Here is a 27240-nt window from a genome sequence, read left to right as displayed (position 1 = left end):
CAAGATTCTTCATACATATTTAAGTGCTTTTCAAAAAGGAAATCTACATTTTGGCAATGGGCAGAAATCTTGTATTCAGTCAGGCATAACCATGCTTGAGTTAGTCCTGCAGTAATACCCTAACAAGAAGCCTTCCCGACTACCAGACTTAATAATCACAATTCCTTCCTAACAAGGCTTTCAGTGAAACTGTTTCATTATTCAGAGAAAGTCAGAGTTGAATACATTCACCTCATTTTACCACGCAGCTGCATTTTTTTGAGATATCTCCATATGGAGATCTCAAGGAAGTCAAAAGGAATTATGGATATGGGCATTTTAAACACTGACAAAAATCTCAGTTTTCAGTAACTAAATAAGCTCCAACTCAAGATTTTGCAAAAATAAGATCAAGTGCTAACAATATGTCTTGCTGGGAACAGCCACGAAGGGAGATCTGTGTATTCTAATCCTGCAAAATACAGTTCAGGAAGGATATAAGAAGCAGTACCAATAGACGAATTTCACAACTTCGTTAGTCCAAAACATCATCTGAACTGGAAAGAGGAGTGATTTCTAAGTCTGAGGTACTTACTTCTGGATGGTTTGGGGTTTTTTTCCTTAACAAAGTTTATATTTTCAAATATAAATTTCAAATATAAATTTCAAAATACCTGTTTTACCTGCCAAACTTTCACCACTCTCATCACAGACAGCACTTCACTTTCCAATTGCTTTTCTTTACATTGTGAATTGTGACTACTGTAAAGAAAGTTATTTCATGCGTTAGTGTGCAGCAGGGTTGGCAATTCAGCCTCTATTTTAATGTAATAGAGTACCACAAAACATTTGACACGCTGGTCCCTTCCTTATGGACCAGTACTATAAGGTACAGTGTGAACGATGCACTGTAAACCAGGAAAACCCATCAAGCAAACACAGTGCTCTTTGTTATCTTAGAAAAACAGTTTTTCCATTTGGTTCCTCTGCTGACGGCATTAACACTAACTCTGTCAGGTGCAGAACAATAGAATCCAAGCTAATATTTGTAAAGCCACCTGATGACGTTGACAACAATCTGAAAACATGCACTACATATCATGGTTTCTGCTCTAGGCATACTAATTCAGTACTACTGAATACTAACAGAGGGCAGGGTATTATACCAGAAGTATTTTCTGTGAAGATGTGTCTAAGAAGCCAATCTCCGCAACTTACAGTTTATTATCTAGCTAGTAGGAATCAGCAAAGATTAATCAGTTATACATCTTTGACATTTACACAAATTGATTGCTGCACAGTGTGGTTCTACTGTCATTAACATAAAGCACACCTTAAAAAACAAACCGCCAAACCAAAGCCCCAGAACCCACAAAGAACACCTTAAAAACACCCCCTTAATGTACCTCCTTGATTTTAGTGAATTTTCGGTTAGCTGTCTAAATATCCCTTTATTTTAATCAGATGTTGTGTAGACTTAAAGCTAACCAAATAGCAGAATTTTTCCTGTTTCTAGTAGGACTATTTCCAAAGGAGAGAAACTACATTCCATTTTGAAACCCACATCTTACTGTAATCAGCAGTGACTCTAGGAGCATATAGTAAAAACAAAAGACTGATGAACATACTGATCAAAACTGCCAAAAAATGTACAGAAAATTTGATTTAAAAAAAATAAGGGAAACAAAGTAATAACAAAAAAACCCAAGCAGGTGAAATAAAAAAACCCTTTAGTACTAGCATGGTTTTACTGAGAAGCTTGCAGTGTAAAAACAATTTGCTTTCCTTAGGTCTTAGCTGAAGGTCTAAATTAAGCATGTAATACATACTTACAGTACTTTCTTATTTGCTGTAACATTAATTTTCAAGACAATGTCAAAAAGCTGAATTGATGCCCAGCTACAGTTTTTATAACCAACCACAAGGAATTTAGTTTGTATGCTAGAGCAACTGTGGAAATCAATTCTTAATTTATGACCTTGCTTACCACAGCTTGAAGTCTTGCAATAAATAAATGCCTTGAGTCACATATAAAAAACATTTGGTGAATCAGAGACAAATAACACAAATCTATATGTGTATATACAGCATTAGAAAGGTCATATAAAATACAGTATTGGCTCTTTTCTTGCTCTAACATAATAATGTTTGAAACGCAGGACACAGTAATTGGCTGCATCGATACCTAGGTGGTGAACAGCTATGAGTGCCTATTTTCCTTTCAGATTACAATGTTCATCCTTTTAGAGGAATTCTTGTTGCCTGCCTGGGGTTTTTTAGTAAGGACAATGCTACAGTGCTTAAAAATACAGAACCTGTGAAAAAAAATAGCTGTTTTCTTTGTCCTAGGATATGCGAAGTCTTTCTCTAAATGCACAATTAAGCTTCCTTCTGAAATTGCTCAGTATTACATCACTAACAAGAACAAAAATGTCAGAGCTCATGTGTTCACCTGCACTTAGTCACAACTGCTCCTCTTTCTAAGCTCAATCTCTCAAATCCTCACCTATATGCCATTACTTATTTCTCACAGGAGTATAACCTAAAAGAAAAAATCACCTCGTTGTTTTAGAATTATAACTCCCAGAACATTCTTGTAAGCAAATCTCTTTTAAAAAAAAACACACCTTCCATTCTTGACATATGGGACTGACTTTAGATTCTAAAATCAAGTAGTACAAAATAGCACTACTTCAGCCAATATCCCTTTCTTAATTGTCTCTTTCCTGTTTTGATGCAATTCAAATGTGAATGACTGTCACTCTTTTTTATATTAGCATGGCATTATTAGTTTGCACAGCAGGTGACCAAAGTAACTGATGGGAAGGTTTCCCTTATTTTAACCATAAATAAGAGATGTAATCTATTATGAAAAGAAAGAATTTGGAGATTCATAATTACCCTCGGAGTTTTACATAGACACCACATCCAAAAAAAGACTTCCTTTCTCCAAGCATTATCAAAGCTTTAGCCAAAGTAGATCATTAGGACATTTCTAATGTTACATTTTCACAAGATCCTGTAACATAAAATCATAGAATCACAGAATAATTAGGGTTGGAAAGTACCTTAAAATCATCCAGTTCCAACCCCCCTGCCACGAGCAGGGAGACCTCACAGTAAACCATGTCACCCAAGGCTCTGTCCAACCTGGCCTTGAACACCACCAGGGATGGAGCACTCACAACTTCCCTGGGCAACCCATTCCAGTGCTTCACCACCCTTACAGTAAAGAACATGTTATGATCAGTTCTCAATGAAAGTTTTGCCATTGATATAAATAGAAAACTTATATTGAAATGCCCTTTTCTGTTCCTGCTAAAATCACAGTTGCAGCATCTACAGGAACATAATTGTGCTCTTGGGGCTTTTGGGCATTGGTATCAAGTGCCAACACTCCCTATAGAGGATGGAGAAAGACATTGCACCTCCTGGTATGGGGCAGCATTTGGAGCAATTCTCAGATTACCTGACCAAGCAGTGAGTATAACAGCTAACTATGTGTAGGATTTGAAAAGACAACATACACTCCTATTACTCTAACATCAACTCATATATATATTATGCACTGCTTTTCAGTGGAAAGACACTGAACAGAAGAGCAGCTTAATCCATTTTCATTTGCTTTACAGTGTCTGCAGTAACTGCAAACCAGCTACTGACAGACGGGGGGAAACATTTTGGGTTTATGGTCCATGGAACACGGGCAAAGAATGGTAAAAGCATGAGGTTGAAGGGGCCAGTGATAAGTCATTGTCCATTTAATTTATTTTCCGCTATTTTTAACTTCTTCCTTAGTGCAAGTCATTAAAAACTTTAACAAGTCTCTTATTTTGGAACCAGAACTGTCATCTGATTTATGAAAGGAAGATTAATTAGCAGTGAATTATACTGCTCACAGGCATCATGCTTCTTGGGAACACCCAGTCTAGGACAGCAGTATTGATGAAACCAAAAATGCCATCAAAGAAAAAGCTAGGCTTACACTGAAATTACTTTGCTCATCCTACTTAGTTCTGCCTATAAGCACTGGCATACACAACTAAAACCCCAAAATAACTCAGGAAACTTGAGACCTCTTCTCCAAGGAAGCATCGCCTTTTGTCCTCAATGTATGCACTTATTCCAGACTAAGGGTGGAAATGATGCAGTGCTTACTGGTCAGAACTGACGTCTGGAAGTAGAGGAGAAAGTATCACATTCCAGATGTACATGATGTTTTCATACTGAAAAATAGGCTGAGATTGAGCCTACCACAGGACAGACTAATCTTAGCAGCAGCTAAAGCAGAGCAGGAAGAACTCCGAGGCCATGCAGGCTTTTCCATAGCTCTAGAACAGGAATTATAACTTGGCAATGGTTTGTGCCTTGCTGGAAAGAACTCATATTCCAAACTGAAGCCCCTCAGGTAACAGCAGTTATTTTACAGGTATAAAAGCATATCCAGTTCCCAAATCTACAATGACATTAACCAGACCCCTCCGCAGCTGTGTGTGGGAAGGCACAGGTATTAACACAGCCCTTGTAGAAGTGCGGAAATGGTCACAGCAAACCCTGAGGAGAGGCAATCACCTCCATAATCTGGAGTAACCCTTGCTAAACTGGAGATCCTCTCCTCAGTTAATATTGATTCTCCACCCAACTCCACCTGCTATGTCCTGCCTAGCAGTATAAATCAGCTTCCATGTTACAGTCTTAAAGACAGTTTGTTCTAACTGCAGTAGAGTTGCTCAGCTAATTTGGGTTAGAGGAAATGACTTCCCCACCAGCAAAACACAAACTTACCAGACAACATGCAGTTGCTTATAACCAATGACCCTTACAAAACAGTTTCAAGATTCAACATCTGGGAAACACAGAAATGTATTCACTGATGGCTTTGTATCAGCATAAATGACTAATTATTTTAATCACAATGCTCAAAAGATAACAAACTTGATTTATTATAAATACAGGGGCTTGCCTTCCTTTAAAAATGACTTGCTCTGCAGTTCAGGACACAAATTGATTTATGGCACTACTTGTAATTCTCTATTTTATTTTAACATTTAATAATCAGTGAAAAATGAATTAAAAGTAAACCACAGCAAGACACATTCCCAATATAACAGTATTCAATTCCACATCAATGCTCATACATTATATATATCTTGCCCATGGCAAGGGGAAGTTGGAACTAGATGATCTTTAAGGGCCATTCCAACCCAAACTATTCTGTGAGTCTAGGATTCTATGATTTCCCAAATAATAAAGACACAAAAGTATTGTGGAAAACATGCAAAAAGTACAAGATTAATTTGGCCAAGATTACAGAAAGAGTGAATATTCTTGCCTTTCTCACACATGACTGTTCATTATTTAGCAGTGCCTGACTTCTGTTGCTGAGATCAGCTGAATACAATTCCAATCCAGTTTAGCCAGGAATAACTGAGAGAGTCATAAGAAAATCTCTTAAAACAGATTATGAATCATTTCTGGCATAGGATCCCATCAGAGAGAGAGAGACTGAATCTGCCTGGAGTCCAGTAATGGACAAGCAGGTATCTTCACATCTGTGCTGCAAAGCCACTTAGGAAAGCACTTTGCTCTTACATGACCCCTGCATCGCCTGTCCTTCACCTCACCTCAGGGCCACGTTTGAACAGACAAAGCACTTGAAGCATGTCAGGTACCCATGACAAGGCTTATAGATTTACTGCACTACATTCACACTACACAATACAGATACAGATTTCTGCAGTACGTATCTTTCAAATAAACATCTGTGTCTGATCTACTTACACCAAGATTAAATTGCTTAGGACTCTCTCATCCACATTGAAGCCCTCTTAAATTTGTCCAAACAAGATGACTGCCATGGATTCCCTCTTTTGAGGAGCCCTCAGATGCTTTTTCATATATTTTGCTGCATGGGTGAAGGGAGAACCAGTATGTCATAGATCAGAAGAAACATTTATCGTAGTTCACTGGTAACCAGCAAAGTTGTCTAGCTTATCTTGAGTTTTTTGAGTAAACACTGGAGCCCCAAGATGCCCAAGGAGACTGTCACACAACCGTGCATTAGTACAGTTGCTTAGCCATTTTAGTGTTAATTATTATCACATCAACATTTGCAGAAAACATAAGGGCAACATACAATTATTTCCCATTGGAAGATGTTTTCAGAGACTGGAAGATCTGCTTGATCTAACTTGAACTGTAAGCTCAGCTAAACCAAACCATATTCCTCAGGGCACTGCAACAAACGCATTATCATCAAATCGACACTTGGCAGCCAGGTTCATATTACAGCTGCTTCTTGTGTTGATCAGCACAGTCACCATGACCTCGAGTTCCCCCTGTTTTAATATATCCTCAGATTGTCTCTCATCTCATACTTAACACTAATATTCTTCTGAGCAAAGCCACAGCCTTCTTGTGTGTTTACAGAGCCAGCTGTGCTTAGTGACCCTCAGTGCTACCACGGTATAAATAACAAGACAGAGACGCATCTGATCATGATTTATGGCAGAGAGTTGAACAACATATTCAATGAAATCTTTGCATTATCAAAGTCAAAGGAAATTTTTATTCTTGAGGCTAGTTTTTTCCTATTGTATCATCATGGTTGGTATCTTCTTGGTACAAATCATCTTTCATATGAAAATGGGCTTTTTTACTCACCTAGCTATTCTGATTATCATTATTTCAGTCACCTATCAATTCAGATTATCATTATTCTGATTATTACCACAACCACACAAAATGGAAGTAAGAATATTATTTTCACTGGCACTTCAGTCAAATTGGTAATTCCTATCAATCATTTCTTCCAAGCCTGGTGGCACACAAAGCCACAAAACTCATATCACTGCAGCTTGGACGATATCCATCAAAAGATTAGCAAAAGACACCTGCTTTGGTCCATGCTTTTGGTCCATGAGTGGCCCACATATATTCTATAACCACTCACAGATGACAAAGCACCAAACGCCACTTCCGCATAGCCATAGAAAAATAGCATGCTACTGTAGTAATTACAAAAGAGATCAGAACATATGAGATACCTACGAATGTAACACAGATTTCTAAGATATTTAATGAGTCAGACAGTTCGGACAGCTCTGTGATAGCCTGTGAAAAATTTGGGAGATCTTTCAAAGTCTTTGGAATCCGATGTCATACTGCTACTCAGGGATGTCTGGAAGTGCATATAGCATTTCTGAGGGCTGCTGATAAAGATTGCTCATTTTCTTTCTTGGATCTTTATCTCACATTGCTGGTTTCATACTTAAATGCCTTTCAAATAAAGGTGCCCTCATTCTATGAATTGAACTATCTGGAGTTCTGCTTGTTTCTTTTTAATTCACAGAATCAGAGGTCAGGCAGAGGGAAGTGTTCAGGGGAGGATTTGGAACAAACTACAAAAGAATGAGAGATATAAATTCAAGCAGAAACTGACACAATTAGAGGAATTCTCATTCATAAAATTAAATTCCACTATTTTACACAAAAAGAAACCATTAAATAGATACCTGTTGGTTAAATCTGAGTTATAAACAGAACCATCATGGCAGTGAGAGTAGTGCTACAGAACAGCGTTTACTGACATCACGAAAATTATTCCAACCTTCAAAAGTCTTATAACTGAGATTATGTGTCAGAAGGAAACATTGTTTTGAACAGAAATCTTGAATTTTAAAATGTACCTCTATTGTTTCAGAGAAGCATTGAGACTGGAAGCGCACTCTTCCAGGCATTTATTTTGTAACAATCATTTAATTTCTTATTTGGTTATGTTTGACAACTGTGGTGGGGAGCTGAACACCCTCCTCTACAGCTCAGTGAGTACTGAGAGAAAAACATGAAATAACTTTGAAAATGACAGATCAGGTTCACTGGCAGCCTGGTTCTGCTAAGCTCAGCAAGAGGAAAGCTGCTCAGTATCTTTACCACTGCAGTCACTCCTAGAGGCTATTCTGACTTGCGCTTGCTGGCAAAAGTTCCTAAAGGACCATCTGCCAGCAAGAACAGTGGGGGGGGGAGGGGGGGGGGGCGCGGGGGAATCATTCATGTGCACACTCAAGTACTGCCAAGTCCTTCCTAATTCTCAAAACTTCTAATAGTAGAAGCTACCACAAGCAAGATTTAAGACTTTAGTATGTCAACTTTACCTGCTGTGGATCCTCAACATAGAAGCCCTTCACCAGAAGAGACAAAAGAGAGTCTTCATAAAAAGAGGAAGAGAAAAGTGAACAGGCAAAAGAATTTATCTTTTATATTCAGAATACTATGGTTATGGTCACAGAACCATGCTGGGGGCAGTTAAGAAGTGACCAATAAATACAACAAATATGTGCACATTAAACTCATATCTTCAAAATTGCTGCTACAGGTCTATTTATTTAACTTATTACTATATAAATCCATGCAATCCTAACGCATTCAAACAGCAGAAGCATGGCAGAGTAGCCTATGCTTCAATAACAGAACATGATGTTTCCCTCAATCACATTTGAAAAAAGGCAGATCAAAGAGACAAAAACGCAAAATTAAATGCAAAACCTTATTCTGATTTAAGGAAACAAAAAAAATATGTATTTTAAATACATGGATATATATATCTTCCATCACATGTATAGATATAAACACATTTCAAAATTAGAGCTTCATTTTCTTAGCCTCTCCTGTTATATGTACCCATTCCCACCCTCACAAGGGTAAAATGTACCCTTGAAGGCATCAGCCTGCATAGAAGGGCAGCAGCTGCTATGTTCTGTTCTGGGTCTGAGCAGATACAGCACACGTTGCCAGAGTTGTCTGTACATGGTGCTTTCTCTCAAATACTCATAAGGCTTTTTTAATTAATCTTTTTTCCTTTCTTCCTTTGCTATTTCTACTGAAAGCATGGCTTTGATTGGGATTTTCAGCCTCTATGGTACTGGCCAAGGAGTAAGGTGGTCCTAAGTGAGTAAACCCTACAGTTATACTATTACAGTCTCATCTTCCCTCCCCTTCCCACTATTTATCTATTCATCACGCATTTTTAAGTGATGTCTAACATTTAGATGATATTCAGTTCTAGACACAGCTCATGGAAATCTTCACTTAGTAACCGTCAGTAACACTGAAGTCAGTGAAATGTTTGATTTCATACCAGAGCTCTCTGCCTTCTAGCACAGCACTGGATCTTCTGTGATACAGTGAGCAACAGTGATTTTTCCCTATCACTAGATGTTCACATTAGGTTTTGGGTTCTCTTGGCTCATTGAACGAAAGAAAAAGACAGACTTTGCTGTCCAGGTGAAGCACCGTGTGACTGGTCACACGCATTGCAAACCAAGATCTCCTGTTTTACAACGAAATTCTAACCTAAACTGTAAGCCTCAGTCTGGGGAGAAACAGATCTGCTTACTAGCACTATTTATACAACTTTGTAGGATGGGAAAGCTTTGGGGGTTTTGTTGTTGTTTTTTTTTTGCAGTGGCTTGGTTTCCATTGATACCAGTCACTCCTTCACTCCCATTTCCATGCAGTTCTACAGCAAGCTGCCTGAAACTGCAGTTCAGCTGTTTCTTTTGCACACTGATACTACAAAACTGATCCTGTAAAACAGAGAATACTTTTTCTCTATCTAAGATTAAGCCAGTAACATTTTATTTATTCATGCCCTGTTCCTGTGAAAATAAGTCAATGGGGGTGGTCAGTGCATGGAACAGACCTCTACAGCACAGCCTCTTCTATAAGCATAGTTTCAGTACAAAGACCTTATATAACCAAGCTAACAGCAAAAGCAAAATAGTATAAATATTAAGGAAGACAAACACCATCAGGAGAGAAATACTAGAAAATAATGGTCTCTGTCAGTGTGAAACCAGCAGCACCGAGGATTGAAAAATCTTGTAACTTGAAGGCAAGGCACAGTTCAATTTGTCTTCAGCTTCTTTTACCCTGTGCTCCTCAGAAGTTCAGCTAAAGCCAGTATGAGGTCTGCTCCAAACTTGTGTCAGATTCCTCTACAAGTTGTATGAAAACACGCACTTGCACCACCGACAGCAACTGAGGTTACTCCAAACAAGAAATCCCTATGCATTCACTGCAAGGTTTAAATGTACCAAATTCAAAGCACACTTGGCAGAGTCATGGCACTTTCAGTGTGTAACTAGGACAGGTGAAGTACACAGGCCACAACATCACTTTTCTTCCACACAAGCATTTAGCTGAGAGGACAGAGGGAGGAAAGAAACAGCATCACCATTAATCTAGCAGCAGCCTCCCTGAGGGGGCTCACAAAGGTCTTCTACTGTCCTCTGCTCCATCAGGGACAGCACTAGAAGCCATCAGACACCAGGCAGGAGTGAGGCAGGAGACAACCTGGAATGAACTTCTTCCAAACAGACCTCCAAGTTATTCCCAACCATCCAGAACCGGGCAGCCAAACCTCAATTTAAAACAAAAACCCCAACCCACCCCACGCAAACCAACACAACCAAAAACCAATTTTCCTTACATGGATTCTTTCATATGGGTTTGGTGGTTTTTTTGTAGTTCTGGAGGCTCAAGAACTCTGTCCCATTGTGCTCCCCTTCACATAAATGGGCAACCTTCACACCAGCACTCCCACAACATTGAGCGAGCTGGCACTGAGGTTCCTTCCTCCCAAAATGACTGTGTCTGTGCAAACACTAACAAAAATCTCTTCCAGTTTAAAAAAAAACAAAAACAACTGTTTCAACAAAATAAATGTTTTCATTCTGAATTTCTCTCTACTGTTTCCATCGTAGAGAACAAACAGGGTCTTGTTCTTCCAGCCTGGTCCCAAACTGCCACAATACATTGTATCATTCTCTCCTTCTTAATAGCAAAATAAGCTTCTTTTTTCTCTTCTGACAAACCATAGCGCAATACAAATGTCACCACATCACTCAGCACTGCTCTCACATTTCCACAGATAGGATCTGGTAGACAATGTTACATCAAACTGCCTAAATTGCAGCCATCTTTGCTCTAAGATTCCAGCTAACATCCCAATTTTTTTATTTTTTTTTTTTTTACCTGGAAGTTCAGATCCATTTCCTTGGAATTTAATCACTGCTTTTTTCATTACAGCTAATTTTAACCAATCTCTTAATTTTTATTCAAGTGCTTCCTAAGATGCATCTGTCCTTTAAAAAAAAAAAAAAGTTTTCTTTTTCCTGCAGCACATTCTAAAGTACTTTAAAACAGAACACATGAACACATTTCCCGATTTGTTTCACCTCCCTGGAAGAGCCCAGATCATTTGATCAAGCAAAAGAAGGTCTACAAAATCCACGCTTCCTGGCACAACAGCAATTAAAATGCAGGAGGAATTCTCTATCCACTCCAAATGCACAGTAGATGAGCCTAAGAATGAAACTGCAAACGGTATTTAGGAGCAAACGTCTCTTTGCCCCAGAAAATCTCACAGTTCCGGGGTCTCAGTATTTATTCTGTGAACTTTCAATTTGCTGCATACTAAAGCAGAAAACTGGTTTTTTAGATTCCATCAACCTCAATACTCTTGAGCTGTTAGGTTTCACTAATCTCCCTAAGAATAACGACAAAACAGAAACCACTTTAAATGTGGTTTCACGGCTGATCTGGCAGTTTGATTTTATGAAAACTCATTTGTGAGTTAGGTTTTTATGGATTGCAAAGGGTGACAGGTACCTGTATTGTATCCGTGGCAATGATTATCAGATGGCATTCGCATGAGGCCCCTGAAGGATGATTTACATTCTATATCACCTTTTCATTTTTGTCTGCATATCTCAACCTGGGTTTGCAGTATTTTGACTGTTAAAACTGTTTTCAACATCTCAGTTCAAATAAGCTGCTACAAGATTAAAGGTGGCACTCTTGAAAGCAATTTCAATGGACTTCAATTTTTTACGTGCTCAAAATAATTAAATGGGTGAAATTGTTATTGTGGGATTTGGGCATTATTTACTTGTTTGTTCCTTGCATAGAGACAGCTACAAATACATGTTTCCTTATTATCTGCTTTACAGGAGTATCCAAAGTCTCAGGCAGCTTTGGGTTTCTGTGGGAAAATAGAAAAATGCATTTCCTGCCCTGTAAGGGCTCACCGCATCAGCAATAATTCTGCAATGAGTTCCATGTGTGGCAACACCTGAACCCTTATGGACGCCATAATAATGCTGCAGATGACTGGGAACTAAATATATAACAAACATTTTTCATATATACTGTTAAACAGCTGCTGATTGATAATGATAACCTGGTCACTTATGAACTTGGCTGGAGCAAAACTGCCAATTTAGATACGAATGGAGGATAAAAGCCTCGTCCTTCATGAAACCTGTAGAGACAGGTGACAAGTTCTTTCCCACAATCACAATACTAAATAGTAAAATATCTGAGCAAAGGAGTTTTTGTTCCTGATAGCTTTGCCACTTCAGTCTCCCTTCTACTTACAGATGCCAGCGACAAAGTTTTGATGAGAAGGAATTTCCTTCTGCTGCATCTCAGCCATTTATTTTTAGAAGTCTGGTGCTGACACATGAAACATTTTTAACACACATCAATTACATGCTTCATTTTGAATAACCTAACATTACACAGTTCCTTCCATATCATCACGCACAGCCTGACATACTCCACCCTAGCTCCAAACCTGCTAGGTAAATGCCCTTCAGAAAATGCTTCCAGAAGACTGGGAATCCCCTCTGGATCATCTACATATAAATACAGATCTGTATTATCTTCACAGACAGAAAGACAAAAGAGAAAAAATAAGATTTTAGCATGGAGGTTCCCTGGCTATGACTAGGCATTGTCACATATTATTCAGTGTGAACTTGAGGAGTTGCTTAATCCTTCTTTGCAACCTGCAGCTCCAACAGATGACCCAAAATTCTGGATATGTCCCTTTGAACTCTGCTGTTATGTAGTGGTCAGTGAGAAAAACGAGTTTGTAACTTCAGACTGAAGCCTCAAACCAACTCACTATAATTCAGGAAAGATAGTTATATACCCTCTACAAGGACTAGTTTAACTTTCCTCTACTGTCAGTCCTTGGATATAACCTGCAAGTGTATACAATCGCTAGCATATAACCGGAGGTAAGGAAAAGGCAATAAAACTGGAGCTCTTAAGACAGAGATCTGTAACTGTAATGCTGAAGCCTTTTCTTATATGATCAGTCACAGTGGAATCAACAGAATTACTTAAGACTCCAGGATCAAGGTCACGAGGCTTATCCTGCTCTAGGATGCTCTAGATACTATGTTGTTTTACAAGTCTGCTCCTTTAGATCACCACTATTCAATGTAAACATGCAGAAAAATCAGACTCTCTATTAGTCAGAATTCACTGAAGTCATATGCAGAGACAGAAAGGTAAATGCAGTATGAATAAAATACAGCGTGAAGAAAATGGTCTCTTTGACCATTCTTTTGTGCTCATACTGACAATGATTTAATTGTATTTTTGTACTTGAATTTAAAATGAAGTCTTTTATAAGAACAGTTTAATTGTGATAAGGATATAATTATCTTCAAAGGTTTACATGGCATAGAAGTAGGTTTGAGCTCAAATTCTAGGAATCCAACTCTGGAGCTCTCCACAGCTTTGTCAGCAACAGTAAGAGGTTAACAATCTGCACTGCATTCAAAAGAGCTGAAAAATCAGATCCATGTAATTTATTGGCACCATGCAAACATTAAGTAAAGTGACTTATTAGTAAATATGCCTAATATTATACTATCTAATGCTGCGTATTGTCATGACCAGGATACTCAAACTGTCTTCATTTAGAATGAATTTATGGATAAGTCCCAAATTACTTCCCAGTTTAAATCGGTTACTCATTTTAATTATGAATGAAATCCTGTATCTCTTGCTAGCCTGACAAAAAGAGAAGTCAGGAACTGTTTTAGCTATATACGGAGTGAATATTATTCTGATTCACATCCTCTAAAGTAAAAAAGGCAAGAAATCTCTTTGGAATTCTATTCTAGTTATGAAAATTAACTCTTCTTATTCTAGATCTTCTGGAAATAGTCATGAATATTGGTAAATTTATACAACTATCAAATTGTAATATGATATCTTGTTATCATACCTGTTTACAATCACAAAAGCAGAGTTAAACAGGTTTATGGGTCTCAAATACAAATGACAATCAAGTGGTTGCAAATCCTTCACATAGCATCTGAAGGTACAAGAGCAACTGACCATGACCTAAGAGCCTTGACAAGCCTTTGTTTCCATTTTCTCAATTGTATTTCTATATTTAAGAGATGTAAATTTAGCTGAAAACAAAACACTCATCACTGTATTTGAAGTCTGTAGAGTACTTAAATAAATCCAGGGACGTATATGACAATTCGTTTGCCAAAAATTTGTGAGCACTCACTATTTTTGTTGTGAAAAAACTCACATCAGTCACACTAATTCCTCTGATGTGCTTTATCACATATTTTTTGTTTTAGACTATAAAACTATTCTAACTACAGCACATAGCCATTACTTTCATATAGTGAAGAATATTGCATGTCTGACTTTAGATAGGCAGATTTCATTAATTGTAAATTAATCTAAAAAAGAACATGAATTTACCAGCTTAATTGGTGTTAATATCTAAATTACATAGTAATTACAAAAAGAGAAAATGTGAAGATACGGCTTTACAACGGAAACCTAATAGTTCATTTAGATACTGCAAACCAACATTCACTATCTTATCAATTTCTGGTGCATTTCAAAGCATGCCTCCTGGTATAGTCCTCTAAAGCTCCTCTTGCACACAAGGCTGTTTTTCTGATTCACATTTATACCAGACTGCATTCAGTGATTCGCATGCTATGTTGTAGACATGTACATCAAGCATTGACAATGTCTCTGAAAATAAAACAGTGCAAAAAGAAAAGAAAGATGCAAAGGTGCCATCCAACCACAAAGAAATATCAAAACGTGAGATCAGTCAAGCAGAATAATGCAACCTCAGTGAATCCAGCCCTCGCCGCTTTACAAAACATAAACTGATTATCTGTTCAAGACTGGTGGTTCATTCAAGACAAGGGGTCGGTCTCTGTCCAGCAGCCTGTCCTGCAGGAACTACTGCCTGGCAGCAATCACTGCATAGACAGAGACTCTTCCACCCACTCACCTCCAGAAGTGACCTCTTCAGAACTGGGTTGAGGAACATTGGCAGGACAATGTGGGGAAGCTTGCATTGCTGCTGCCCTTTGCTATACCTGTCCTGTGGAGAAATAGAGGACTTAATTTCCAGGGCTGCAGTGAGCATCTCCCACATTACAAGTAAAGGAAAAAGAAATGAATTTGACAATGCCTGCTTTGAACAAGTACATTTAGGGGTGTGGTGAAGAACTCCCATTTTCTACTCAAGTATCTGGGTTACTTTCACATCTTCTGTGGAGCTCCATTTGTCTGCCCAGCCAGCAAGCTGGATTCTTTGGTCCATGAGTTGATGGTGTTCTTGCCAGTTACCTATACAGAGAGCTGGGATATGACCATTGAGAATCAACTAAAGAGCCTGAGTAAAATAAATAGGAAATCATACTTAAATAAGTCTCTCAACTCTGACATGAGCAAGTACTTGCCATTGGGTAACTCTCTCCCTTCTACCTCCCTTTCACAACAGCAAGTTTCTTAGTCTACTCATTATACATTTCCTTTACAGAAACCATTACCATACAAATTTCCTAACAGAGAAACACTCCTTTTTACTTCTTCTGTCCCACCCATTCCATAAAGGCATTACATTTTACTTCCACATTAATCTAAATAGGGTTACCTCAAGAATCGATCCTAGCAAAAACAACTTTTAAAGAAAAAAGGAAACTTTCCATTATCCTCATGGTTACCAGCTAGGACAACGGGTTTCAGCCACCATTTTCAGTGTGACACACAGAAATTACTTGCTGATAACAAAAGCATGATCCTTTAAAAAAAGAGGAAAAAACCTCTATCTTAAATACATAATTCATACTTTTGAGTGTGGTGGTGACTACAATGTTTTACAATTTCAAAAGCAATTCCCTATAGCTTTACTAAAACAAGCATGTTTGCTTCCAAAAGCGACTCCTGTGTATCTTTCAGGAGAACCATGATATTTTTTGTTGAAGAAAATGTCAAGTTTAGACACAGACTATTGGAAGCTAATGACCAACTATTTTATTCTGGTAGGAACATAGTCTGAGTACTGATGTTCACAGGCAGGAACAATTTCCAATGATTATTTGGAAACAATTCAGCCTTCATTACCTTTGCTTAACTTTGGTCAACAGCAGTGTTAATCTTGAAAGTGAACGGGAAGACAAGACAAAGCCTATGCATGTGAGGTTTATATATAATTCAGAGCTGCTGAAAAGCATCGAACGTGTATCTGTAGGCCCTCACATTGCGTTGGACATTCAAAGCTTCTTAGTTCATCTCTCTGAAAGTATCATGGCAGACAAGCAAGGAGTGGAAGCTTAGCAAAGGGATTTTGCTCTACAAAACACCAGAGTGGTTCATGTCTTATAAACTAACATTTTGTAGAAGTACAGAATCAGTGTATAGGGGGCAGGGCCTCTGCAAGTCTGTGGTCCAGTGAACTATTGGAAGCACAACCTTGCTAAGACTGTATATGGGTCAGCTGTAGATTTGTACAGTAGGGGCTTGAAAACCAGCAAGGGTGGAGATGCCACAACTTCTTTGGATAACCTTTCTGGTTCTGTACTGCCCTCCTAGAGAAAAAGCTGTTCTAAGTAGTCAGTCTGAACCTCTCAAGCTGCCTGTCGGTTGCTTTTGACCTTACAACATCATGCACCACTACCAAGAAGTGTTTGGCTCCACTGTCTCTGCAATCCCCCTCAAGTACCTGTGAACTGCCACTGAATTGCCTTCAGCCTTCTTTTCACCAGCTTCAACAAGCGGGTGGAAGAGCCAAGAAAGTGATTAGAAAAGTATTGCAGAGGAACTCTATTAGGGAAAAAACAAACCAAACCAACAAACAGACCCAACTTATCAATCACTTAAACTCGATCTACCAGCTGGGTATATGCTGTAAATGTAGGGGTAAGCAGAATTGTTCTTCTCTTATTCAGGCAGAACTGACATGCCCAAAATACACAAAGTGAGTTTTGGGCTTAAGTCTGACTTTAGCCAAGATATCTGGATGAGCTATCTCCAAGAGAAATGATAATAATTGGTCATATATATTGCACCATATTCAATAAATCTAGTATTTAAATATAAAGCAAGGTACAGCAAGTTGGCTCAAAAAATAGGATGATTAATTCTGTCCTGAGCACTATAAATCAATGACCTGTTCACTTTCTAAGACAATTAGATGTGATAACTCTAAGCACCAACAGTAAATCTGCTCCTTTTCTTTGCTTGACAAACAGCAGAGGAGTATCAGAACCAAAACCTACATACTGCCCTCTCAGTCACCAAAAAGCTGCCCTTGGAAGGACTGGCATTAGGGCAAACAGGTTTCACCCCAAACCACAACTGTTAATGTCTACCCTCCTTCAAATGCAAACTGGTAAAAGTTAAAACTGGGGGATGAGGAGGAAGTTACAACTGAAAGCAAGAGCTGAAACAGACAGTGTGGATTTTTGTTTGCTTTAGTAATCCCCAAAAACATCAAATGGCAAGCATTTCAGGCTGTCAGGGTAACCTACTTTTGTTTCAAAAAACAAGCCTTAAGCATTCAGAAACAAGCACCCCATGCATTAAATGCTTCAAAGAGCCTTTCCTTTGCTTACATCCTCCTGATTTTCTCCCCACAAGTTAACTATTGTTCTGAAACCTCTCCTACAGCCTGCATACCCCAAGCACTTCAAGAGGCACTTTAACCATATGGGGTATTTCTAAAATGTAGGATCACTTTCACTGTCAGGGAGAGTAGTTCATGGAATTCAAAAAGAAAACAATGTTGCCACAGGAGAAAGATATGTTCCAGAGATTAGTCCAATTCAAACAAATCTATTTCGTAACATTTTTCACATGAACTCACATCCTACCACCATATCCAAACTAGAATATCCCCTTCTTCCTTGTTGAAATATTGGGTAGACTCTATTGTGTATATAAGGACTGTAACAGAGCTCCTGGATGTAGTTATCAGATCCATCAGAGTTTTTCCTGTCAGTCCTATGGAAATCACTGTTTTTTTCTACAGCTTATTTCCCTTTGAGAAACAAAGGAAACCTACTTTTCAGTCTCTATGGCTGGAAAAAGAAATGGTGTAAAGTCCATTGTGTGGACCTTTAGATGAATGAATCCACGAATCTATGGCTGCAGTAGTGCATTCCTCATCTCCATTCTTCACCCAGTGACAACATTCAGGTTGAACACAACCTTGGCCATTTCCTGCACATGTGGGAGGACAGTACCACTGTGGACTCTAGTCCCACCGGGGTCTCCCCAGCCTGCATATACCTAGAGAAGAAAAATGAGCCTAACAATTTGAACCTACAGCTGAATCCTGTTAGTTGTCACTGCCAGGGAACCCAGTTAGGTTCCAGTATCCAGAAATGTATCCAGTACCTGAATTTTTATGGATAGACTCCACAGAAAAAGGATTAATGACAGTTTCAATAGACTATATACCATGGCTTTGCTAAGAACCTAGGATTTTTTATGCAACCTAAAAGTATATTGATTTCTTTCAAGTCCACTGCACACTAAATGCAATTCCCACTGTTGATACTTGAGGTATTGGATAAAAATGACATGTTTCTCCCTAAGAAAAGAGTCAACAAGTCTTTCACGAAGCAGAAATGTCTATGGTACTTCAAACAACCCTGTCAGCTGCAGGTAGCCAAAAACTTACATTGATTCATGAAAAAAAAAGCAACAAAGAAAATTCAATTTGGTGTCATCCATGCTTAGTGTATATCCACTGTGCGCTGTGGACTGCAAGACATTTCCAATCTAGAAACATCCATAGTGATGCAGCTAACAATACAAACTCAGTGCTTCACCTCTCAGTTACAAACTAAATGAGGAGAAGAAATGGCTGTGAAGCCACAGAAAAAAAGAAAAAAAAAAGCCATCTGTGAGAATCTGGCTGGATCCCAAGGAACTTCAGGAGGTTCCATGAGAAGTGCTAAATTCTGCACTTGGGGCAGAAGAGCTCCACACATCTGGCTGAAAAGCAACTGGCAATGTGGCAGCCTGGCTGGAAAGGACCACCTTAGGTAATCCAGGATGCTAGACTGAGTATGAGCAAACAGTGGGCTCATCTCAGCAAACCACAGGCTGGGCTAATGCTACCAAGCAAACAGCCAGCAGAAAGACGTCTATCACTGCTCAGTATTGATAAGGTTGCATTTCAAATACTGTGTCCAGCTCCTAACTTTTCCTCCCCGCAGCTGAAGCAGAAAAATTGGACAAATTCAGCAAAGTCTTAAGCACCTATGAAGTTGGACAGATGCATTAGGAAGTTCAGAGAAACTGAGGGAGCTGGGCTTGTTGAAGCTGGTGTCGAGAAGGTTGAGGGCAATTCAACAGCAGTTCACAGGTACTTGAGAGGGATTGCAGAGACAGTGGAGCCAAACACTCCTTGTGTTGGTCCATGATGTTGTAAGGTCAAAAGCAACTGACAGGCAGCTTGAGAGGTTCAGACTGGCTACTTAGAACAGCTTTTTCTCTAGGAGGGCAGTACAGAACTGGAAAGGTTATCCAAAGGGGTTGTGGCATCTCCACCCTTGCTGGTTTTCAAGACCCTACTGTACAAATCCACAGCTGACCTATCTACAGTTTTAGCAAGGTTGTGCTTCCAATAGTTCACTGGACCACAGACTTGCAGAGGCCCTGCCCCCTATACACTGATTCTGTACTTCTACAAAATGTCAGTTTATAAGACAGGAACCACTCTGGTGTTTTGTAGAGCAAAATCCCTTTGCTAAGCTTCCACTCCTTGCTTGTCTGCCATGATACTTTCAGAGAGATGAGCTAAGAAGCTTTAAGTGTCCAATGCAATGTCATTCTACAGATTAAGCAAACAAATGCCTGTTCCAAAGGGCTGGATCACCATTCCCCATGCTTTGTCACTAACAACCCAAAAAAAGCAAAGATACAACATGTGCACCAAGAAGTGTGCTTCAGATATCCAGAGCTAGAAAAGGCAACTCATCTCTGTTCAGCTTACTTGATTTGACCACATGAGGTTGACAGACTCCCACAAGTGACTGAACCAGGTTATGCTAAAGTTAACCACATTTTTTTAAGACTGATTAATTGAAGAGACTAATTCTGCATTTGACAAACACTTTCTTCCCAATAATGCAACTGTGGTAATTCTTCAGCTACAGTCTATTCCTTGACTGTGGGCTAATCTTTGATGTAGTGCCTCAACCAAAAAAATCTGGAATGCTCTTAACAATTATCATAACTACAGGAAAACTCCTCATCAGCTTAAGTATTTACATAAATGTTCTGCCTACAGCCTAAACTGCCACTGTGTATTACACTACTATGATACGAACTTTTTGGAACTGTAAAAGCATAATTTAGGGGGGTAATATGAAACTAACAAGTAAGTACAAACCCAAAAATACCGATCAGAGGAAATTACTATTTTCCTAAGACATGCATATTTTCTCAAGTTCTGGTAGTGATAACCCTGAAAAATAACTGTAACAAATTTATTTAAGGGCTGAATCCATGCTACTGACATTCAGGAAGTAGCCTGTAATTTTTTTCAGAGACATTTAATTATACCTTTCATGCTACTCATCCACTGAAAGATCTTCTGGTTAGCATTAATTTGAATCCTCCTGCAACATAAATTAATACGACTTAGACACATATTTCAGCCCATTAAATAACAAACTGATAATGTGTCCAGGCAGTATATTCTTGAAAAGAAGAAACAGACACAGAATTAAAACCTGAACTACAATTACTCTGCATTTGAGGAAGTTAAAAAGTAGCCTGAAGCAACATTACCTCAAAGAGAATATCCGGACAGTAGCTTTGTTTCACGTGAAGACATACAACAATATTTAAATGAAAACAATATGCAGCAAGGGTAAATCATAAAGAAGGAGTAAGCAAAGAGGTCAAAGAAAAACATACAGGTTCTACCCAGGTTATCATAAATTTGATGTATTAAGTTCTTAAGGAAACTTGCAAGGACAGTGTTAAGATCACAACATTCAGCAGGATAACTTTAATAGTACCCTAAATTTAACAACTTCTATTATGCATGAGAAATTCCAGATAGATTTCCTAACTCATTATGCAAAGGAACAAAATGATAACCCTAAATGGCTGTAGTAACTATGGAAAATGTGTTATTTTGGTTAAAGAATAAATTTTTGATAGGCTAAACATACAGTTCGCTGGTGAACAGGAATGTAGCAAACCCTAAGAAAAATAATACCTTTATCAAATGCACATAATCTCAGCTCCCAGAGGTTTCTTCTCATGAAACTGCAAAAGGTACTTATGTTTCCTAATAGTGTGTAGAAAAAATTAAGCTTTGTAGAAGCTAAGGTTTGTCAATACAGCAGTTAGGCCAAATTTCCACCTCTATCTATTTCTGCCCTAAAGAACAAAACCAGTAATAGCATTGAATCTCTGAAGATTCAGCACACTGAGATTCCCAGAAAGGTTTTTGATAAGTAATTATTTATACATTCTTGCACTGAGTCAGACAAACTCTTCAAAAGAAAAACCTTTTCCACTATTAGGGGTTATATACTACATGTATATAATATAGTACTGAAGACAAAAGTAACTAAGTTTACTGTACAAAGTAATTAGGAATAATAGATGTAAAGATTAAAATCAGGACTCTTAAAACACAAATAAAATATGCAGCTTGTATATACAGACGTATATTTTTATGGACTTACAATATATATACAGAATACAGTTATGCAAAGCCAAGCACCCTGGTCCAATCCCACTCAAGCCAGTAGCAGGTTCTTAATAGACTTCATTGGATACTAAACCACAATTACATAAAGGCTGTAACAGCCTGACAGGATTTTAAAGAAGAAATTGCTGCCTTTGATGGAAACACAGATCTTAGTGACCTAAGAAAAAATAAGTAGTAAATTCCAGTTCTTAAAATCTTCATACAACTTTCACTTCCAGTTCTACAGCAGAGTGGTAAACTTGAGAAAGGAAACACCTCCAGCCTTTCCCTTGGTAAAACCTGGTAAATTCCCTTGGTAAAATCTGGTAAAATCCTGACCCCATTCTTCAGACATCTCTGTTGATACTAACCTATTTAACTGGAACCTTACCCAGGAAGCCTGTCGGGCCTCCTTCCAAAGTCAGACAATCCTTTTCAATAGAATGGTGTAGAAGTAGGGACTCTTAAAATTCCAAGAAGACCCTCCCCTTGCATGTGAGGATGATAGACAAATAACTAACTCCAGGTCCAAGATGATTTCGAGTCACATCCGAATCCTTTAATGACAGTACAAGAATGGTACTGATAGGCAGTTCCAGACCTCACCCTCTCAAGATCCAATGAATGTAAGTAACAGAGAGCAGAAAGAACTTGGCAAAGAGTGTCACATGCATTACAGTTCTGGCTAGATTTCCTTTTTTTTCCTAGATAAAGATTTCTGGACCTTGAAAAGTAAAGAGGATTGCAAATAAAAGCCCAGTATCACTACAACCAAGTGAAAGAGCACATGAAAAAAGAACAGTTGTAGTCAAGGAAGGAATGACTGTATTTCCATCTCCTTATTTCTCTCCCACCACAGCTTAGATCTACATATTCCTGACTTTCTCCTCTGAGCAGAATTATTACTTCCAGAGAGAGACGTGGAGAATTTAAAGCTTTGGGCCCTGAACAGAGATGGAACAGTTGCCTTCTGGCAGGAATTAAGGCTGGTATGGAATATTCACCAAAAAAAATTAAAAGATAGTCTGGAAAATGGCCAAAAGGAGATCAAAGAAACTTTAGCAGCATGAAGGCATATACCAGAAGCACATGAAAGGGGACTTCAAGGCAGACCACTAGGTTTAAGGAAGTGTCTTTTGCCTGGGTAAAAGGCAGTGTGAACGAGGGGAAAATGTAAATTACCCTTGTGAAATATTTAGTCCCAAAGTATCTGTACTCTTTTGTATAATTTCCAGACTTGACCACACATCAGACATATACAACAAAAGACATTTCAGATTCAGCCCAAATTTTGAAATGTAAGAACTGATCAGCATATCCTTCTTCCTCTTCTTCAAGAACAGTGTGCTACTATATCTGAGATTCAGATTATGCAAAATGCCAGCTATCTGTGAGTTAAAATATATTAAACACAGAGAAACTATAGCTCATGTCTTCTATCACATATATTGTGGTAAATATATGCTACAGGCGTGCATAATTATGATGGTAAACTGAGACTTTCCAGAAACACCAATATGATGAAGTTCAACTAGAAACAGTAACAGAATAAATCTGGAAAGATTATATAGGACACTGGCAGAACTACATAGCTTTAAATTAGTAGGACCAACCATGGCAGCACAGAGCTCATTATTTAACCCTAATTTTTTGTAACTTCATTAAAGACTTAATCTTTAAAAGTAGTATTAAGGGTGAAATATGATTGTTGTGTGTCCAATGTTGTCACGCAGAGGGCTAGTAGCATCAGTGATTCAGGGGTGAATTGAGGAGCTGGCATCCTCACCACCACTGGGAAAAAGGGCAGCAAATGGACACAGACAGAATCCACATGATTATTATACCCATGTATTTACTAGACTTCCAAAGCATTTCTGCTAAATATTAGCTTCTGCATTTAGTTTGCCTGCAATGCAGAAAGTCTCTCCTCTCTGAAGCATAAGCTAATAGAAATTCCTACATTATTTTCTGCTCTTTTCACAGAGAGGGACCTACAGAGGGGAGGCCAGACCATGGCTTCACTGAGACTCACTCATAGAACTGAAGGAACAAGATGGCTCCAGACCAGTTATCCACATATATGATCTCAGTACCCCCACAGCAGGAAAGAGGAGCTCTGGGGATTCTGAATTGGATAAAAGCTTCAGGGAACTGCTGGGTTATTGCTTTTAAGAGCTATTAGGATGAAGAGGTGCTTTGGCTCATCTCTTGTTTCTGTGCTATACTCTGCTATTGCATTCTGTCAATAAATTCTGTCCGTGATTCCACCAGAAAAGGCGGGTTTTGAAAAACAAAACTAAAACAATTAGAGGAAAATCTTCCTGTTTTCCAGCAGAAGGTTTCTCAGTGAGGCACAGAACAAGGAACAGGAAAAAACAATGCGTCTTCACATGTGAGAGAGTTGGGGTTGCTCAGCATGAAGAAGAGAAGGCTCCAGGAAGACCTTATTGAAGCCTTTCTGTACTTAAAGGGCCTATAAAGAAAGATGTTGAGAGACTTTTTAGCAGGGCCTGTTCTGACAGGACATGGGGCAATGGTTTTAAACTAAAAGAGGGTAGATTTAGACTAGATATTAGGAAGCAGTTTTTTACAATGAGGGTGTTGAAACACTGGAACGGGCTGCCCAGAGAGGTGGTAGATGCCATCCATAGAAATGTTTAAGGTCAGGCTGGAAGGCGCTCTGACTAACCTGATCTAGTTGAAGATGTCACTGCTTATTTCAGGGTGGTCAGACTAGATGACTTTTAAAGGTCCCTTCCAACCCAATCTATTCTTCAATTCTATATATTTTAGGCATCCTCAGTTAACAAATTGTTAATTCAAATACTGACCCCATTAACCTATATACAGATCTTTCAAAGCACGTAAAACTACAGAACTTGCGTGCTCTCCCAAGTTACTCTAAATCTGTCATGCAGCAGAATAAAACATTTTAAAATGGGTAGATGACAGATGAATACATTAGAGAAATCAGATTTAAAGCAAGGCAAAATGGTTAATGGTAGCTCTAAAGTTAAAAGCTTTTTAAATCTTGGAAAAATTCAGATAAGGTTTTCTATTTAGCCTTAAAATTAAATCTCAAAAGTGTTTGGATTTACTGGATGCATTATTGTCTTGGACAATGAAGAACCATGAATGTATATGCTCTTACGCACGAACGTATTACAAACGGAGATTTCTGGATCAGAGGTGACTTAGCAAGAGGAACAATATGAGCTTAGAAATATTTCCTATGATTCAAGATAGAAAACTGCTAAACTAGGTATTTTTTATAGAAAACTGTAAATTCTATTGCTAACAATAATATGCCACCCAAATGGCTGAACTCAGTCATTAAAATATAAATTAAGGGAATAGCATCCTGTGCCAACTTCAACTCAACTACATCTATAAAGTCTCATCTGTAGTAACTGGGCTGATGTTTGCTATGTGGAGTTAAAATCGCTAATTCGTCCAATTTACAGCAACTTCTTGGCTTTCAGGAACAAAAATAGTTTTCTGTCTAAATATACTTACACTTAACAATCAGGAATTAATCCCTCTGCAAACAATTCTCCACATTGGCAATCTTCTTTGTTAGTAATTATTCATAACACAGAAGCATCAAAGCTTTCTGCTTTCAGATCTAATATTAGTACTATTACTAGCATTTCCCAGGTACATCCAGGATAACTGTCAAACATTTTTCAATATACTTATAGTTCCTATTTCTCCCTTGCCTTCTACCATGCATAAATATTACAAAAGCCTGATAGACAGCTAGTTTTGAAGAGGCTTTACAGTAAACATCACTACTATATAAGTCTCTACAACACAGATTAACTGGTGCACATTGAACAGTTTGCATGGTGCCGCAACGCGGCCCTGATGGCAGACAGAAGTCAGCACTGTTCATCACAGGCTGTGCTCTCCGGGGTAAGCAGGTGTAGTGTTTCCCTCTCTGCCAACAAGAGAAAAGTCTAGAAACAGACCAAGTTTGCTGACATTTTAAGCAGAAGCTGGACTCAGGTTGCTGGGCTCATTAGGGCTTCTTTCACCCTGGTCTCCCCTCTGCCTATACTACCTCTCCAATGGGACAACTACCCATAGCAGCAGAGAAGTAAGGGTGCGCAGCCCAAACTACAACTTCCTCTGGAGAATGGACTGTTTGCTGCTCATAACAGCATCCACAAGTGATTTCAAACCAAACCACAAATTAAAATACCTTGATATTGATTTGAAGGTATGAAAAAGTAAAAGAAGCATTCTCAGTATTTCAACCTAACCGAAAAACCAGGAAAGGTCAAAGCAACAACTGACTGGACAAGTCACATTCTGCAGGACAGTTCGAAGTTTAAGCAACTAAAACTCTTCACTTGGACATTGTGTAAATTGTTGCAGCTAGTAAATCTTCAAGTTTTAACATAATTGGTTGATTTTCAGTGCCATTACTACTAACAGATGCAACGTACTTGTTTCTAATCTAGCACCTTCGTACCATTTACATAGTGCCACAAAGGGCCTCTACTCTGACCCATTTTCCTGAAATGCAAGTGGAAGCACAGAAATATTGAATGTAACAATTAAGTACATACCTGGCCCTGGAAGTCAAAAGTCATGTCCAAGTAATCAAAAATGCAGCTCATCACCTCCACATGGGAAAATTAGAAATGCAAGGAGACTGCTTCCCATACCATGGTGTAAGGAAAGTTTCATTCCAGCCACAGACCAACTCTCACTTCCCTGATCAGCAAACACTGGCATACATAGACCAAAATAGTCTGCGAATCATATGGGACCCAAAAGACAGACACTGCCCTACATACAAACTCTTACTGTCCCATCTCCCAGTGCTGAAGCTTCTGCACAGCCATTCCATACTTCTAGATTCACATTCTAAGCATAACTGGAATGAATACAGACATACCAGACAACACGTACCAGCAGCCATCCACAACACTTCCATGAGTATAACACATACAGAAGCATAACTGTACACAACATGCACAAAATCATATTCACATTGCACTCAAGCAGTGAGGAGTACCACCACCCATATGACCATAACTTGACTCTTGGCATCAGGTATTCCAGGAATTTCTGTAAGACATGCGATAATTCACAGCTACCCATTTCAAAGAGACTGCATATGTGAATTCTGCTTTGAGCTTCACTGCTGATTAAAGAGAGTGTACTTGACCTAAATCTCCCATTCAAACCAAGACTACAGCATACACATCTGACTTTATCTTGTACTGGTTATTCCCATATCACAGATCTGCATGCAGAAAGAAAATATATCAAAACAAGCAGAGTGTCAAAGTTACCTTCTAGCATAACAAGAGTTTTGTGTGCTACCCTCACAGCCAATTTTGCCCTGTGATTACCAGTTCACTGGGCCTATTTGTTGAATTCTACAAATCAGTTATTAGTCC

General features: G+C 38.6%; 1 protein-coding gene across 3 annotated transcripts in view; it reads right to left on the bottom strand.

Annotated features, from left to right (window-relative positions):
• The window catches only part of PPP2R2C (protein phosphatase 2 regulatory subunit Bgamma), a 206844-nt gene that overhangs the window by 112073 nt on the left and 67531 nt on the right, over positions 1-27240 (bottom strand). Inside the window, exon 1 of one of the 3 annotated variants that reach the window (XM_061379905.1) lies at positions 15113-15194. The exons of the other annotated variants lie outside the window; for them this stretch is intronic. Within the exon in view, the coding sequence (XP_061235889.1) occupies positions 15113-15179 (67 nt within the window). The 5' untranslated portion in view covers positions 15180-15194. Of the gene's footprint in view, positions 1-15112; positions 15195-27240 lie in introns of those variants that run through there. 3 annotated transcript variants of the gene reach the window in all.

The sequence above is a fragment of the Neopsephotus bourkii genome, unplaced genomic scaffold, assembly GCF_033783945.1.
Source record: "Neopsephotus bourkii isolate Nb327-2 ecotype Australia unplaced genomic scaffold, CSIRO-AGI_Nbou_v1 NB_1780, whole genome shotgun sequence".
NCBI classification, from domain to species: domain Eukaryota; kingdom Metazoa; phylum Chordata; class Aves; order Psittaciformes; family Psittacidae; genus Neopsephotus; species Neopsephotus bourkii.
This window is presented reverse-complemented; position numbering and strand designations above follow the sequence as displayed.